General features: G+C 44.9%; 1 protein-coding gene across 1 annotated transcript in view; it reads left to right on the top strand.

Moving 5' to 3' along the window:
* Window positions 1-17,551, top strand: part of SVOP (SV2 related protein) — a 99,626-nt gene that overhangs the window by 31,903 nt on the left and 50,172 nt on the right. The window contains exons 4-6 of the mRNA XM_030821328.1: window positions 599-697; window positions 5,617-5,688; window positions 16,022-16,146. Coding sequence (XP_030677188.1) covers window positions 599-697; window positions 5,617-5,688; window positions 16,022-16,146 — 296 coding nt within the window. The remainder of the gene's footprint in view (window positions 1-598; window positions 698-5,616; window positions 5,689-16,021; window positions 16,147-17,551) is intronic.

Here is a 17,551-nt window from a genome sequence, read left to right as displayed (position 1 = left end):
CCCTCAACATTCCCCCCCAATTGGAAAAGCTGCCTTTATCATATACCAAATTCCCATGGCCACACTGGCATGCTTCTAGATTCCATGTCTGTCCCAGTCTGTCTAGTCTCATAAAGGTACACGATGTTTAATTGCTGGGGATTCTGAGTCTGTTTTAATGTATTAAAAGGTCACACTTGTTAACTATACTGACAATTATATTCTATTCTACATGAAAAAATTACCTATAAGCCAAAGACAAGCTAGTCTTTAATTGCACTAAAAAGATCATTGTCTCTCTGCCTCTATAAAAGTTTTTTTCTCAGATTTTAGAAATATGTTTTCCCACTTCGTTTGTGATATGCCCATATTTTTTAAAACACACACACAAAAAAACACACATGAAAATAATATAAAATGTCTATTTGTCTATTCCCGCAATGGCAATGCATGCTTTTAACTGCTGGAGCTTTGAGTGTGGTTTGATGTGCAGCAGGGCACTTGGCAGCAGGTAGAGAGGGTTGTGCTACAGTCTCTGTCTCTGGGGTTATGGACTTGGCCAGCCTTCCCCAGCATCAAGCAGCATCCTGGCCTCATGATGTCTCCGTCCTCTCTGCAGATGGCTGATGCCATGGAGATGATGATCCTCAGCATCCTGGCGCCACAGCTGCATTGCGAGTGGAGGCTCCCAAGCTGGCAGGTGGCATTGCTGACCTCGGTAGGCAGCCCAGCAGCTCCCTCCTGTTGCATACAGTTCTGCTCCCCTGGGGTGTCCTGTGGGATCTCTCCCTTCTCCTGCTGCCAAAGGCTCAGCAGAAAAGAATTAAGCCCTGATGGAAACACTGTCCCATCCCCACCTCACGTGTCCTAGCAGGTTTACAGCCAACTCTACTTCACCCGGAGGTCCAGCTACTTGGGAGGGTGTCCCAGGCATCCTGTTCAATTGCTAGGAGCTTGAAACCCACCTGTGCATATCACTTAAACTCTATATGCCTGTTTTGTTGGCTGCAAACAGGAGGTGCCAATCCCCACATCCCTAGGATTATTTGAGGACTGGAAACAACACAGTGCCTGGCACAGAGTAGGTGTTCAATAAATTGGAGCTATTGCTCCCTGGAATTAAGGCTTGAAGGAGGAGGCTGCAGAACCCTCACTTTTTGTCATGGAGATATCAGCAGCAACCTCTTAAAAGAGAGGAATGGGCTGGGCGCAGTGGCTCACGCCTGTAATCCCAGCACTTTGGGAGGACGAGGTGGGTGGACCACCTGAGGTCAGGAGTTCGAGACCAGTCTGACCAATATGGTGAAACCCCATCGCTACTAAAAATAAAAAAATTAGCTGGGCATGGTGGGGGCGCCTGTAATCCCAGCTACTCGGGAGGCTGAGACAGGAGAATTGCTTGAATCTGGGAGGCAGAGGTTGCAGTGAGCTGAGATTGTGCCATTGCACTCCGGCCTGGGTGACAGAGCAGGACTCCACCTCAAACTAAAAAAAGAGAGAGAGAGAGAGAGGAATGGCCAGGCTGGATAAGAGGATAATAATGACAATCACAAAAGCTAATACTTACAGAGCATTTACTGTGCAAAGGCCTTTACCTACATTGCATACAATGTATGCATAATGTACATGTGCTCTTTAATCCTCACAGACCTATGAGCTAGGCACTATGATTAGTTGAGCAAGATGATGCACAGAGAGGTTAATCACTTGCTCAAGGTCTGTGATCTCCATCAGTGGTGGAGTCATTGCCAATTCAAGATGCCTCCCAGAATGTTGTTTTTTGTAGATAACTGTTCTGGAATGGCCTGAGTGCCTTCCACACAGCATGGCCCAGTCTGATATTAGCAATAAGGTTGTGAAGCTCAGTGGGAAGAGTTTCATGGCACATACACCTGTGTTTTTGTGGTTTAGTCACCTCCAGAAGTGTGACCTTGAGTGAGGCACTTGATGGCTGTATTTTGTGGCCTACAAAATGGGGGTGATAATGCCTGTTTTTCTGTGTATTTTGTTAAACACACCAGGGGCTGAGTCCATGATACTTGTTTTTTATATTCCTCCTTCTCATTGATGTCTCCTAAAGAGTAACTGCGGGCTGGTTGCAGTAGATGATGCCTGTAATCCCAGCACTTTGGGAGGCTGAGGCAGGCGGATCACTTGAGGCCAGGAGTTCAAGACGAGGCTGGCCAACTTGGTGAAACCCCCATCTATACCAAAAATACAAAAACTGGGCATGGTGGCACGTCCCATAATCCTAGCTACTCAGAAGGCTGAGGCAGGAGAATCACTTGAACCCGGGAGGCCGAGGTTGCAGAGAGCTGAGATTTTACCACTCCACTCCAGCCTGGGCGACAGAGTGAGACTCCATCTCAAATAATAATAATAATAATAATAACTGCAGGTCTGTGTTTTTGCAATGTAGGGCCTTTCTGGTCTCTTGCCATTGGATTATAACAACCACAATTTACTGAGCACTTATTTTGGGCCAGGCTAATGGTTTTGCATACATTACCTCTTTAACCTTCTCAAGCCTATGAAAGAGGTGCTTTTATTACTGTCACTTCTACAGATAAGGAAACTGAGGCTTAGAGAGGGGCATTGACTTGCCCAAGCTCAGACAGCCTGTAAGAGGCAGAATTGAAAGCCAGGCCTGGCAGGCTCAGAGCCCCTGTCTCGGGCTACTTTCTTGTGGTATGAGGTTTAGACTTGTGGGCTAGCTAGAGCCATTAAGTCTCATGGGTAAATTTTCTAAGGAAAAGTCAGAGTCCTGCAGGAGTTGGAGACATAAAGTACCCAAGGAGGATATTACAGATGCACATTGTTGCTGCAGGAAATACCGTGCAAGATTACCGTAATTATTATGATATAGAAGCAGTGCTTTGCTGTGCCAGAATCTCTCCTTTTGGGGAAAATGGGTGTTTTGAGGGATATTTAACTCTTTGAGGACATAAGAATATCACTTAGCACATAACAAAGGCAACACTTTATCCCAAGACCGTAATCTTCAAACATCTTTTTTCAAGGTTAATCTAGAAAAGAATTAAATAAAAACCATGTAGAATCCAGGACTGTCACATGTTTTTACATTGACATGAAATTTTTAAAATTGTAGGTTGCAGATGATACCATTGCCAGTGTACTGAAATATAAAAATCAAAATAAAATTATCATATCACTTTTTAAAATGTGTCTAGTAAAGTGGAAAAATGGAAATACTTACCTGATATCTATCATCGTTTGTTTTAAAATTACATGAACAATCTCTTTAGAGGAATTTGGAAATTTTGCATTGCTTTTTTCTTGGAACTGATATTTCCATTCATTTCTCCATATCATTTTATCTTAATGTATTTTTTTTTGAAATAGGGTCTCTCTGTGTTGCCCAGGCTAGAGTATAGTGGCATGATTTTTGTCTCACTGCAACCTTTGCCTTCTAAGTTCAAGCTATCCTCCCACCCCAGCCTCCTGAGCAGCTGGGACCAAAGACACATGCCACCATGCCTAGCTAATTTTTTTACTTTTAGTAGAGACAGAGTTTCACCACGTTGCCCAGGCAGGCCTAATGTAATATTATTTTGCTTGAAAGGATCACATTCATTACCCTATTATAATTCTCTGTGACAGAATACATACATTCTAAATTATTAGTTTTAATTCTCTGAGATGAGAAGTCTCTAAGCACTAAAATTTTTCTCCTGCACTGACTTATCATTATAATTTTTAGTAGTACACAATAGACCACAACAACATATAATTTTGATAAATAATTGTTAATCATAAGCAAGGTTTTATCGGAAATGTATCCCTTAATGAGTGGTGTGGAATGTTTCCCAAATATTTTATGTATTCCTGAATGACTATTGCTAAAGTGAGACAGGGTTCAGCACCAGATCTTTTCCTATTTGTCACTTTTCCTGAATGACGATGTATATGAAAAGCTTTGTTCACATAAAAAAAAGTTTTGAGGAACTGAAGTAGTTTTGTTAGAACTCAATAAACTGATGCCATTTGATTTTTTAAAACACTCTCCAAATTGCGTGTGCCAAAGAGCACACAGCTTTCATTTCTGAAAAATTATGTTCCATGACCTAACTTGCCGACAGCTTGATTCGACCGTTCTTCAATTCTGTTGAAAGTAGTAATAAAGGTATTGGAAACCAGATGACTTGCAAAAGTCATCTATAAGTGCATCATCAGTGCCCCTTCTGAGGCACCCTAAAGGGTTTACACTGAAAAGCAATGCCTTGGTCAGACTGGCCTAGAGAGGCGTGGCTGAGAAAAAGGGAGTCAGGCAGGAAATGGAGAAGAAGACCCCTAACTCGTTCTTGAGAAAGAGTCTGTAGGGAAGTTGTAAACTTGGAAATGAATTCCTTTAAAATGATCCATTCGGGGCCAGGTGTGATGGCTCATGCCTGTAATCCCAGCACTGTGGGAGGCTGAGGTGGAAGGATCCCTTGAAGCCAGGAGTTCGAGGCCAACCTGGACAACAAAGTGAGATCGTGTCTCTACTAAATAAATAAATAAAATTAGCCAGGCGTGGTGGTGCACACCTGTAGTCTCCCCTACTCGGGAGGCTGAGGTGAGAGGATCACTTGAGCCCAGGAGGTTGAGGCTGCAGTGAACCGTGACCACACCACTGCACTCCAGCCTGGGTGACAGAGCAAGATCCTGTCTAAACAAACAAACAAACAAACAAACAAACAAATAAATAAATTATACATACATAAACTGTGTCTGCTTCTCCCTTGGAACGCTTCTGTGTACCATCCCCACTCCCTGCCCTCGGACATGCCACAAGAAATGCTTTTTGGGTCAGACCAGACTGAATCTGTGCCCTCCCCTCTCTGGCCCTCAGTTGCCTTATCTGTGAAATGGGGATAATAGAAGCATCCACCAAGTAGGGCTACTGCGAGGATGCTGTAAGATGTGTGCATAAAGCCTTCAGCATGGTGTCTGGCACTTGGAGAGGGAAGAGCATGGTGAGGAGGCACCAGTCAGCCTGCTTGGGCTTAAGACTTGCCTCTACTCTCTCCTTTCAGGGAGGCGGAGCAGGTTTCTTAACCTATCTGAGCCTCAGCTCCCCATTCTGTCATATGAGTAGGATCATTCAAACCTCACCAGCTGTTACTCCAAGGATTAACAATGTAACAATGACTTGGCCTCCCACACAATGAGTGGTTTCTCTCACTAGTAGTTTACAACTCCCATGCCAGCCCCCTGTGTGCCTGTTTTTCCTACTTTCCAACCTCTACCTTGCAGCCGTTGGTATTTTCTCAGCAGTAGGGCAATTGTTTCTTTGGGATGGTGTGAAACTTGTCAAAAGCTAGTTCTGGAGCCAGAATGCCTGATTCCAGTGCAGGCTGCACCACTTAACACCTCTGTGACGCTGGTCCTGCAATTGCCCCTCTCTCTGAGTCTCAGTTCCCACATCTGTAAAATGGGGATAATAGTAGCACCCTCCCCATGGGATTGTTGGGAAGCTTGCAGGAAGCACTTAGTGTTTGCCACTTTGCAGGCTTTCAGTGAATGTTAGATCATTGCTGTTACCTAGAGGGTGACGTCACCACTTCCATTTGTTGTTCCCTTTCTGTGCAATGATCCAAGTCCTCTGCCTAATGAAAACTGTCTTTCCCCCCACAGGTGGTCTTTGTAGGCATGATGTCCAGCTCCACGCTCTGGGGAAATATCTCAGACCAGTACGGCAGGAAAACAGTAAGGCAAACTTACTCTTCTAAACGCATGTCCTCTGGATTCTCTTGGTGATGGTCTGGACAAGTAGCAAACCCGTTCTGCATTAGCAATTGGGAGGCCTAATAAGGATGATGTTGAAGTACAGTGAGAGGACATTGCTGTAAGGCTGTTGTGGACTCTCTTCAAAGCACACGTTCCTAGTGGGGCCCAAGCATATACATTTCAGAATCTAGACAATCAGTGTCTACTCATATCCCCTGGACCAGAACCATTTCCTCATTACCCCTGGCTGGGGCAGTCAAGGGATAGTAGATAAAGCCATTGATTCTCTTGCCCTAACAAGAGCCATTTCTCAAATTTTGGGGTTTTTGTTTTTCTTTTTGTTTGAGACAGGGTCTTGCTGGAGTGCAGTGGCACAGTCTCAGCTCACAGTAGCCTCAACCTCCCAGGCTCAAGCAATCCTCCCACCTTAGCCCTCCAAGCAGCTGGGACTACAAGCATGCGCCAATACACCCAGCTCAATTTTTGTATTTTTTGTAGAAATGGGGTTTCACCATGTTGCCCAGGCTGGTCTCACATTCCTGGCCTCAAGCGATCCTCCTGCCTTGGCCTCCCCACAGCGCTGGGATTACAGACATGAGCCACTGCACCCAGAAAACCATTTCTCAATCCCAGCAGGACTGAGCTCCAGTGTCTGCTGTGGGAACCTGTTCATGAAGACACCCTGAATTACCTTCCTTCCCTTCCTTGTCTCACTTCTCCACTCCCCTACTGGAAGTATCACTGCTCAAATAAACTATCTTTACTAGGATCCTTATCTTAGAGCCAGCCTTTGGGAGAGCCCAGACATGATATGAAATGGATTTGCAAACAAGAAGGAAGAGGGAACTTACAGCTCAGGGCCTTGAAGTCAGGTGGACCCAGGTTCAGTGTCAATTTTGCCACTACTGGCTGTGTGATCTTGGGCAAGCAAATTGACTTTTTTTTTTTTTTTTTTTTGAGACGGAGTCTTGCTCTGTCAAGACCACATGGTTTGTGCATGACAGAGCCAGGTCTTGCTCATTCTAAGTCTAGAGCTCTGTCTTCACTGTGATGCCAGTGGCTTGAATCGGTAGGTGCTCCAGAAACAAGTGGTGGCTCAATAAATGAATGAACGTTCTAGCAATGCCATAGAGGATGCAGACTCCAGGTGCATCCCCTCTCACTGCTACTACGCAGGAACCTTGGGCCAGCAGACACCTGGAAAATGGTGATCAATATAACTGCCAAGAATGTAACTCCAGAGGCAGCAGGCTGGAAACTAAATGCAGCCATGATGGGCCTCAGGGTCTCGGCTGGTGATGGGGCTGGAGACGGCAGTTGGAAAGGCCTCTCTGGGGCTCCCAAAGGAAGTAAAATCTGGTTATTACCCCCCTGTTAACCCAAGAAGGAATTACTCTGGTCTTCAGTGGCAGCTTCTTAGATTCTGCCCCCATCTGCCCTCCCACCCATTTCCTGTTTCTGGAGCATATGAGTGATGGCATAGTGATTTTCTGTTTGGAAGAATGAACAAGAGTTTAAGGACAGGAGAGAGGAAGGAAGGAAGGAAGTAAAGAAGGAAGGAAGTAAAGAAGGAAGGAAGGAAAGAAGGAAGGAAGGGAAAAAAAGGAGGGAAGGAAAGAAGGGAGGGAGAAGGGACAGAGGGAGGGAAGGAAGAAAAAAAGGAAGGAAGTAAAGAGGGCCCGGGCGCAGTGGCTCACGCTTGTAATCCCAGCACTTTGGGAGGCCGAGGTGGGAGGATGACCTGAGGTCAGGAGTTCGAGACCAGCCTGACCAACATGGTGAAACCCCATCTCTACTAAAAATACGAAATTAGCCAGGCATGGTGGCGCATGCCTGTAAGCTACTCAGGAGCCGAGATCGCGCCATTGCACTCCAGCCTGGGCAACAAGAGTGAAAATTTGTCTCAGAAAAAAAGAAAGAAAGAAAAGAAAAGGGGGAAAGAAGAAAGGAGAAAAAGAGAGAGGTAGGAAGGGAGGGGGAGAGGAAGAAAGGAAGGAGGTAGGAGAGAGAGTGAGGAAGTGGGAGAAGGAAGAAAAAAGGAAGAAAGGAGGGAGGGAAGGAGGAGGGAAGGAAGGAGAGAAGAAAAAACGCTTCTGAAAATAAAATAGAGTCATTTTTGTTTTGATGGAGCTGAGCAGCCATTAAAAGAACTGTAAAGCTGTGGCTGTCTGAGGCTGAATCCAATGTTAATCTTTAAGCCTTTAAAATAATCAAAGGAGGCTGGGAGTGGTGGCTCATGCCTGTAATCCCAGGACTTTGGGAGGACAGATCACCTGAGCTCAGGAGTTAGAGACCAGCCTAGGCAACATGGTGAAACCCCATCTCTACAAAAAAATACAAAACTTAGCCAGGCCCAGTGGCGTGCACCTGTAGTGCCAGGTACTCAGGAGGCTGAGGCAGGAGAATCGCTTGAACCCAGTATGGGAGGCTGCAGTGAGCTGAGATCACGCCACTACACTCCAGCCTGGGCAACAGAGCGAGACTCTGTCTGGAAAAAAAAATTCATTTATTTGTTCCTGAGACAAACATGCACACACACACACACACACACACACACACAGAGACACACACACACACAGACAAACATGCACACACACACACCCCTCAGGAATCCATAATGAGGAAATTTGCTGAACCCCAAATTCTGCTATCCAATTGCTGAATTATAAGGCAGTGAGGACTATAAGAGAAAATGAGTAAAAATACCTTGACTTTGGGCTTGAATCTGACACTGCATGACTAAAGCAAGCCACTCCCCATCTAGGGCTGAAATTTCCTTATTTATATCAGAGGAGACCGGATAAGAAAACACAGATATTCATAGCTACCATTCATTGAATCCCCAAAATGAAAGGGCAGGTGGGTTTTGTCCCTGTGTCTGTTCTAATCATTTATTAGAGGATGCCAGAAACATGGATTTGAGGAGTCAGAAGGCTCAGTGGGACAGTGCTGTGACTGACTAGTGATGTCTGCCACAGGCACAGGACTGAAGAGGGTGGAGGGAATTTAGTAAACTCCATGAGGAAAGGGGCTGCATTTGTTTTGTTCACTGAGTTGGCCCCAGAGCCTGACCTCCCTGGTTGAGAGTGCACACTCAATAAATACTTCTTGAGTGACTGAGCTGTGGTGGATAAGAACCAGACCTCCTTGCTTCCATTCTCTGCTACTTTCTTATCCTCTCCAGAGCAGCAACTGCCTTATCCTCTCCAGAGCAGCAACTGCCTGATGAATGTTCTTTGTTGACCAGGAAAGTCCACAATGCACAATGGTCATTCATGTAGGAGCCCAACTTCCCTTGGAAGAGTATGTTTACTCTACCACTAGGGGCAGCAATTCACTTGGTGTTCCCATATAGACATCTTCATGTTTGTGAAGGGCCTCAGAGGAGATTTTAAAGAGATTCATAGAGGGGTTTTCAGAAATGCCATTTACTGAATCTTGCAGATTGTAATCATATTTTGGCACCTTCCAAAATAGTAGTTCTCAGTGCAGGACTGGGGGCACTTGGCAATGTCTAGAGACATTTTTGATTGTCACACCTTGGGGGAGGGGTGTTCTACTGGCATCCAGTGCACAGGGGCCAATAATTCTGCTCCATAGCCCACAGTGCATGGGACATCCCCCACCACAAAGAATGACCCAGTCCAAGATGTTGGCGGTGCTGAGGTTGAGAAACCAGGCTCTAGAAAACATGTGCAAACAATATCACCAAGTTGCAGTGATGTGGCATCCGCTCTTCATGATCTTTCTTCATCTCCTGGGCCTGCTCAGCCCTCATTTCTTTCTTTTTCTTTTTCTTTTGTTTTTTTAATTGAGACAAAGTCGAGCTCTGTCTTCCAGGCTGGAGTGCAGTGGTGAGATCTTGGCTCACTGCAAGCTCTGCCTCCTGAGTTCAAGTGATTCTCCTCCTTCAGCCTCCCAAGTAGCTGGGACTACAGGCACGTGCCATCAGGCCTGGCTAATTTTTATATTTTTAGTAAAGATGGGGTTTCACCGTGTTAGCCAGGATGGTCTCGATCTCCTGACCTCGTGATCTGCCCACATCGGCCTCCCAAAGTGCTGGGATTATAGGAGTGAGCCACCATGCCCGGCCTCAGCCCTCATTTCAATATTTACCTAAGAAGCTCATTTTGACAAATGACATAATGCAGTGTCATTGTGAAAAGCACGGGTTTTGAGGCCAGACTGCTTGGGTTCAAATCCCAGCTCCTCTATTTAAAGGCAAGCTATTCAACTTCTCTGTGTCTCAGTTTTCTCATCTGTAGGTGGGATAATAATAGCCTCTCCCATGAGGAGTAAATGGCCCTTGTACATAAAACTCTTGGCACAGAGAAAATTACATAAATGTCCATTATTATACCTATCATTTGCCAAGCTTGTGGTGCCCATAAATGGCAATGCCAGCATTGAAATGCAGGCACACCTGGCTCCAGGGTCCACATCCTGAACCCTGACCTTGGCTGCTGAGAGACATAACTGAATTATCCCTCAGAATTTAGTTGATTAGTTGAACATTCATCCATCCCAAATAGATGAAGCCCAGGAGGGCTGCCCATATGGTGTCCCGCCAGTTCTCCCAACCAGCTTGATAAATTCCATACCCAACATGAAACCGGCCTGACCAGAGGGAAAGAGAAAGTGTCCCCAGATTGCAGAGCTTCCTCCTCCGCAGCATGGAATTCTGGCCCAGCCTCAGGAAGGACAGATCAGACTCTAATTATAAAGCTTCCCCAGAATTCCCCCAGGAACACGGGGCAAGCCAGGCAGCTGGCAAGCCTTGGCAACCACCGAGAACCTCCTTAATCTGCCCTGGCTCAGCTATAAGGTTCCTGCCGGGGTGTTCACCACGTGATATTGTGGGGCATTCACATACGGGGTTAGGACTCAGTGAGCCACTTCGGTTCCTACAGAAGTTTCTACCACCTGGGAGTTTGTGGCAGCCATGGAAAGGCGAAGGAAACTGTAGGTGTGTGGTCTTGAAGACATGGAGATAAACGCATCCAGGTTTATATCACAGTGCGCCCCTGTTGACTGAGGTGACCTTGGGCAAGATGCTTCATCTCTCTGAGCTTCAGTTTCCCCATCTGCAAAATAGACTCCATAATAGGCACTTTAATGGGGGGATTAAATAAGAAAATGTAGCCAGGCGTGATGGCATGTGGCTGTGGTCCAGGCTACTTGGGGGCTGAAGTGAGAGGATCGCTTGAGCCCGGGAGTTCAAGGATGCAGTGAGCTGTGATTGTGCCACTGCACTCCAGCCTGGGTGACACAGCAAGATGTCATCTCTAAAGAAGGAAAGGAAAGGAAGGAAGGGAGGGAGGGAAGTGGGGGGGGGAATGGAGGGAGGGAGAGAGGGAGGGAGGAAGGAAGGAAGGAAGGAAGGAAGGAAGAGAGGGAAAAAGTGCATAATACACTTGGAATATGGTATGGAGCGGTCACTATCTAGTTCAAAAGCTATTAGGTCTATCTTATCTTTAAGAAGGAAGTGGAGGTGCCTGGAGGCGCTTGGACTCCCTCTGATGATCCTTGGGCCTCCTCGACCTGTGAATATTGTCCTTCGGTTGAACATGTTAGAGAATACCACAGGCCACATTTGGCCCACGAGCACCAGGCTTTCTAGGCTACAAGTTGCAAACTGGTAACCCATAGGCCAAATATGGTAACCCATAGGCCAAATAAAAGATGTGTTTTATTTATCCTGCACAATGTTTTATAGGATTTTGAATCAGTTGCCTCCATTTCAAAAATGACATCTTGCATAAAAATAAAGTTATGAGTTTTTTGGAAAATCAGGTAATCTGGAGGCCTGGAACCCACATTTTGTCATGGTAACTTTTGGCTAGAGATGAACAGAGGCTGACAAGACAGGACAAGTTCTCTGTAATTCCGCCAGGCCCCCATCCTTGCTGTGTTACACTTGCATTGTACATTTACGTTCTCTGTCAGAGGTAACAGGGAGCCATCAAAGGCTCTAGAGGAAGGGAGTGGCTCATTCGAGGTTGGAAATTCTGGCTCCAACTTTGGCACCACTTACGGATCTTCAGCAAATCGCTCAACTACTTGGGCCCTTGCTATGTTAATTTGTAAAGTAGAAATGAAAGTAACAACCTTTGTTGACAGGGCTGCTCTGAGGACCCAGTGTAACGATGTGACAGTGGTTAATGAAATGCAAATGAAAGTTCCATGAAGTCAGAGACTCTGGCTGTCATGTTCCCTAGGGTAGCCCAGGGCCTAGCAAACAGCAGGTGTTCAATATATGCATATTTTATGCATGAATGGATAAATAATATATATCAGTATCTTTAATGCTGGATACACAGCACGTGTTCAACATGTGTTTATTGAATAAATGAATGAATGGGTGAAGAATATATGTCAGTGTCTGGTATACAGCAGGTGCTCAATACATGCTTATTGAATGAGCAAATTAATGAATGCATAATGTCTATGCATCTACCCTGGAGCCTTATATACAGGGATGTTCAATAAATGTAAAAAGAAGGGAGAGAGGGAAGGAGGAAAGAAGGAAGGAAGGAACTATTAATCTACAGAGGGCAGAACAGATATTAGACAGAATGACAGTCGTAGTTAATGAGAAGCCCAAAGGCCCGTGAGACATTTCTGCGGAGTCCCAAACAAGCTCTTGGGTGGGGCTTGCTGGCAGTACCCCCTGCTTTTGTAATAGCCATGACAGGCCTTACACAGGGTTGCTGAGCCCTCATTTTGGGGCAGCTGGAAAGCCCTGGCATCAGCAGACAAATGCAGAGCCAGCTGCAACCTGTTGTGACCAAACAGGACAGATTAGTGTGTCTCTGCTGCCTGGCAGGCGGATAATACGGCTCCCAGCAGACCTTGAAGGAGGGTTAACTCCCATGCACTTGTCTCGGTGCCTTTTTTTCTCCCACTGATGCTAATTAAGTCTTCTGTTTGATTCAAGACTCCTTGGATTCCAAGGAAGAAAGCCCCTATTAAGTTAGCTTAAGCCAAAAGAAAGGGATTAAATGTCTGTATGGCCAGTACCGATGTCACAGTCATGGATTTAGAAGTGCAAAAATGTTGCTTTATTATTATCATCGCTTCCTAGACTTTAGTAAATCCTGTACCGCCTATTATCTTATATACTTAATATCTTTCTTCTTTCTTTCTTTTTTCAATTTAATTTTTGTAGACCAAGGGTCTCGCTATGTTGCCCAGATTGGTCTCAAACTCCCAGCCTCAACTGATCCTTTTGCCTCAAGCTCTCAAAGTGCTGGGATTACAGGCATGAGCCACCTTGCCTGGACCTTAATAACTTTCTTTATATCAAATTGCTTTTAAAAAATCGATCACCTGTAACATGGGGCTAATAAAAAAATTGTAATATATTTTTGGAAAGTGAAACTATACAGTCTTAATTGGAAGATCAATAACAATTGCCTTAAGTAGGAAGTGTCTGCAAAAATAAATGCAACACAAACAAAGCAATGTTATTAAATTCTAAGTGGTTGTGGTTGTCCCATTGCCTTCTGTGTTAAATAGAGAGGAGAGTAGCTATTTTTAAAATGTGTTGGCTGGGTGTGGTGGCTCATGCCTGTAATCCTAGCACTTTAGGAGGCTGAGGCGGGTGGATTGTTTGAGTCCAGGAGTTCGAGACCAGCCTGGGCAACATGGCAAAACGCTTTCTCTACTAAAAGTACAAAAATTAGCTGGCCATGGTGGCGCAAACCTGTTAGCCGGCCATGGTGGCACAAACCTGTAATCCCAGCTACTCAGCGGCTGAGGCAGCAGAATCGCTTGAACCCAGGAGGCGGAGGTTGCAGTGAGCTGAGATCATGCCACTGCACTCCAGCCTGGGTGATTGAGCGAGACTCTATCTTTAAAAATAAGTAAATAAATACAAATAGATAAATAGGTGTTAAAGACAGACTGGCACCTCACGGACTCTTTCTCTTTGACATAATCATAAAAATGAAGACTGAAATGAAAAAGAAATAACTTTCTTGTGAGGCGATGCAAAATTATTTAAAATATTCTCTCTGCCACCTAAAGTCATTTTCTAAAAGACCTGAAATCATCTGGTAGGCTTCCAAATTTCCTCACTCATCTCCTTTAATTCAGTTTAATATCTTAAAGCAAAAAATCAGTATGTTTCCTACTTGCCCCCTGAAGTGTTCCCTGGGGGACAGGAGGGTGAACTCACCCTTGGAGCTCTGGGAAGGGTATTGCAGAAAGAGGCCTGCCCAGACCTCACAGAGCAGGTTGAAAATGCACGTGAAATTTGCATTTTACCCTCTCATATTTGGCATTGATTGTGATATGAAAATAGTACTTGTTTACTCTTAATATTTTTCTCAACCTCTAAGGGTAATTAACACTCCAGGAATATGTGCCATGTTTGTCTTCTCTGTTTTGTTTTGTTTTGAGATAGAGTCTCTGTCGCTCAGGCTGGAGTGCAGTGGCATGATCTTGGCTCACTGTAACCTCCAACTCCCGGGTTCAAGCAATTCTCCTGCCTCAGACTTCCAAGTAGCTGGGACTACAGGCACCCGCCACTCTGCCTGGCTAATTTTTGCATTTTTAGTAGAGACAAGGCTTCATCATGTCGGCCAGGCTAGTCTCAAGCTCCTGGCCTCAAGTGATCCCCTGGCCTCAGCCTCCCAAAATGCTGGGATTACAGATGTGAGCCACCGCACTCGGCCTCATGTTTGTCTTGAAGCATCGTGTCCCTCTGTGGTTCTTGACCCTGTTGAACACATGCCCTCTTTACTTTAAAAATGTGAAAAAATGTGCCTCTGTAATCCCAGCTACTCAGGAGACTGAGGTGGGAGGGTCCCTTGAACTCAGCAGTTCAAGATCAGCGTGGGCAACATAGCAACACTCCATTTCTTTAAAAAAGTGAACACTTTGAATAATGCCTTCTTAACTATCCAGAAAAAATTTCCAAAGATAAAATAACCTAGTCATTCACATACTTTAAAAAAGAAATCAGCCAGGCGTGTTGGCTCACACCTGTAATCTCAGCACTTTGGGAGGATGAGGTGGGTGGATCACTTGATCCCAGGAGTTTGAGAATAGCCTGGGCAACATGGTGAAACACCGCCTCTGTAAAATATACAAAAATGAGCCAGGCATGGTGGCACACACCTGTGCTTCCAGTTACCTGGGAGGTTGAGGTGGGATGATCACTTGAGCCGGGGAGATTGAGGCTGCAGTGAGCCGAGATTGCACCACTGCACTCCAGCCTGGGCAACAGAATGAGACCCTGTCTCAAAATAAATAAACAATAAAGAAATAAGTTCTTTGTTGGGTTTGCAAATTAGGAGGATGTAAGAGTATGTCATTCATTAAAATAACTTCAAAATGAGTTTGCTAACACAGGAAACCGCCTTTATATTATGTTTTATGCTTCATAGTAAAAATATCACTCAGTACAGTTATACTTTGATATAGGTTTATCCTGGTACAATAGATGTTAGAATAATGGTGCCAAAATAAACTCGTTAATGAGAAAAAGAAAGAAATCAGTTCTAAAGTGCTAACTAGGAGGGATAAATTTAAAACGTCATTAATAAAATAAAATTTATTTTTAACATGCAAATGTTTACCTACAACTCTGTCTAGATGACAAGAGGAAGGGGTCAATATCTGCCCCTGATTGTAAATACGTTTGGATTTAACTGAATATTGTTGATGGTTTTTCTTTACATCTGACCTTTTAAAATAAGGTTTAGATCAGTCTGTTCGTAGATAAACCCCGTGAATGAAAGCTGACACTGAAGCTTCGCGTCAGTGACTCAAATGCTGCACACGGCGTTGTCATTGACAGCATGGTTTTCTGAAAAAACAATTTTGTAAAGTTCCAGGTAAAACAAAGTAAATTTTCTTTTGACTTTCCTGAAAGTTGCATTCCTGAAAAATTAAGTGTATGTTCAAACTATGCCAAAAAAAAAAAGTCTTGAATGTGTGAAACAGAGCAAAAGGTCTAGGTGCAGATCATCAGAAACAGAGTTTCAGCTGCATGATGGGCGGGCAGAACATTTGAGATGGTACGAGATGCAGGACAATCTATTTTGTCTCCTGCATTGTGGAATATCTGAGATATCTGGCCCAGATTGGCATTCAATGCCAATCATTGGGACAACCAAGAATGCCCCATGATTTTCTCACCCAACCCCTATGGGTTGGCACTCCCCATACAGAGGACCCCGGTACCCCCCTTGGTTGTGTAGGCTCCCTTTAGCATGACCCCATTATCAGCAGCTCTCAATGAGGTGCAAACGCTACCTGGAGGTGCTGAAAAGCCGTTGTGATTCCGTGTCTTCCTTCTCTGCAGGGGCTGAAGATCAGCGTGCTGTGGACTCTGTACTATGGCATCCTTAGTGCTTTTGCGCCTGTGTATAGCTGGATCCTGGTGCTCCGGGGCCTGGTGGGCTTCGGGATCGGAGGAGTTCCCCAATCGTAAGTTAATACCCAGTGCTGGCTATGCAGCCAGGCTGCCCATCCACATGCCTGTTCATGGTCTGGGTCAGGAGGTAGGGGCTGAGATGGGGCAGCATGGGTGCAGAGATGGCTATATCAGGGCTTCCAGGATCAAGGAGCTATGGTGTAGCAAGAAAATAGCACCATTATCAGTATTGTTATGATCAACAACAGCAGCAAAACAACACAATGGCTGGAAAGTTGCAAAAGCAAAATAATAATGCATCTAGCATTGATTGACTGTGCCACTTGGACACATTGCAGCAGCCCAAGAGGTGCGTGTTATTGTATTATTGCAATCTCTGTTTTACAGTTGGGGAAACTGAGGCTCAGAGAGTGAAATCATCTGTCTGAATCACATGATGGGTAACTACAACATCCATGCTTTTAGCTACCATGAATGCTACTTCCCATGCTCTTCCAACCTAAACGCAAGGCAGGGTATGATGCTAACTACATGTCACTTGGGCAGTAATTTGCTGTTGCTGTTGTAGTTTAAGGTACTAAGAATATTCAGAGCTGTAGGAAGAAGCCACTGTCTCCTGGGGGATTGAGGAGGACTTCCTATTTGTGATGCGCCCTGAAGCAGATATTGGCACACTATGGCATATGGGCAGAATTCGACCTGCTGACTGGTTTTGTAAATAAAGTTTTATTGGAACACACCACACTCTCCATTTATGAATTATCTATGGTCGTTTTCATGCCACAGCAACAGAACTGAGTAGTTTCAGCAAATATATGGCCTGCAAAGCCTGAACTATTTACTATGTGGCCCATTATAGAAAATGCGTGTTGGACTCCACCCTAAAAAATGATAATAGCCAATATTTAGTGTTAACTATGTGGCAGGTGCTGTTCTAAATGGTTTACCCAGATGATCTCCTTTAATCTCTCATTTTCCCTAGAAGGTAAATTCTATTATTAACCCCATTTTACAGATAAAGAAACTGAGGCACAGAGTGGTAAAGTAACTTGCTGCAGGCAACACAGCCAGGAAGTGGAGGAGCTGGAACATGAACTGGACTTGCTAACCCCAGTGCCTGGGCTCTATACCCATTGCATTTTACTGCCTGCTATTAAGAAGGCAAAGGATTTGAAAAGACCCAGAAGGAGACTTGGAGAAGATGTAGGATATTTTCTAAGAAGTGAACCACATGAAAAGAGGAAGCCGTAGCTGAGGCTGAGGAAGGCTAATTGTCTGGTTGGTCAGCTTGGAGGGATGAGATCTATAAGAGAAAGCTGGCCAGGTGCGTTGGCTCATGCCTGTAATCTCAGCACTTTGGGAGGCCAAGATGAATAGATCACTTGAGTTCGGGAGTTTGAGACCAGCCTGACCAACATGGTGAAACCCCATCTCTACTAAAAATAAAAAAATTTTCCA

Source organism: Nomascus leucogenys, chromosome 10 (genome assembly GCF_006542625.1).
Source record: "Nomascus leucogenys isolate Asia chromosome 10, Asia_NLE_v1, whole genome shotgun sequence".
Taxonomy (NCBI): Eukaryota; Metazoa; Chordata; class Mammalia; order Primates; family Hylobatidae; genus Nomascus; species Nomascus leucogenys.
This window is presented reverse-complemented; position numbering and strand designations above follow the sequence as displayed.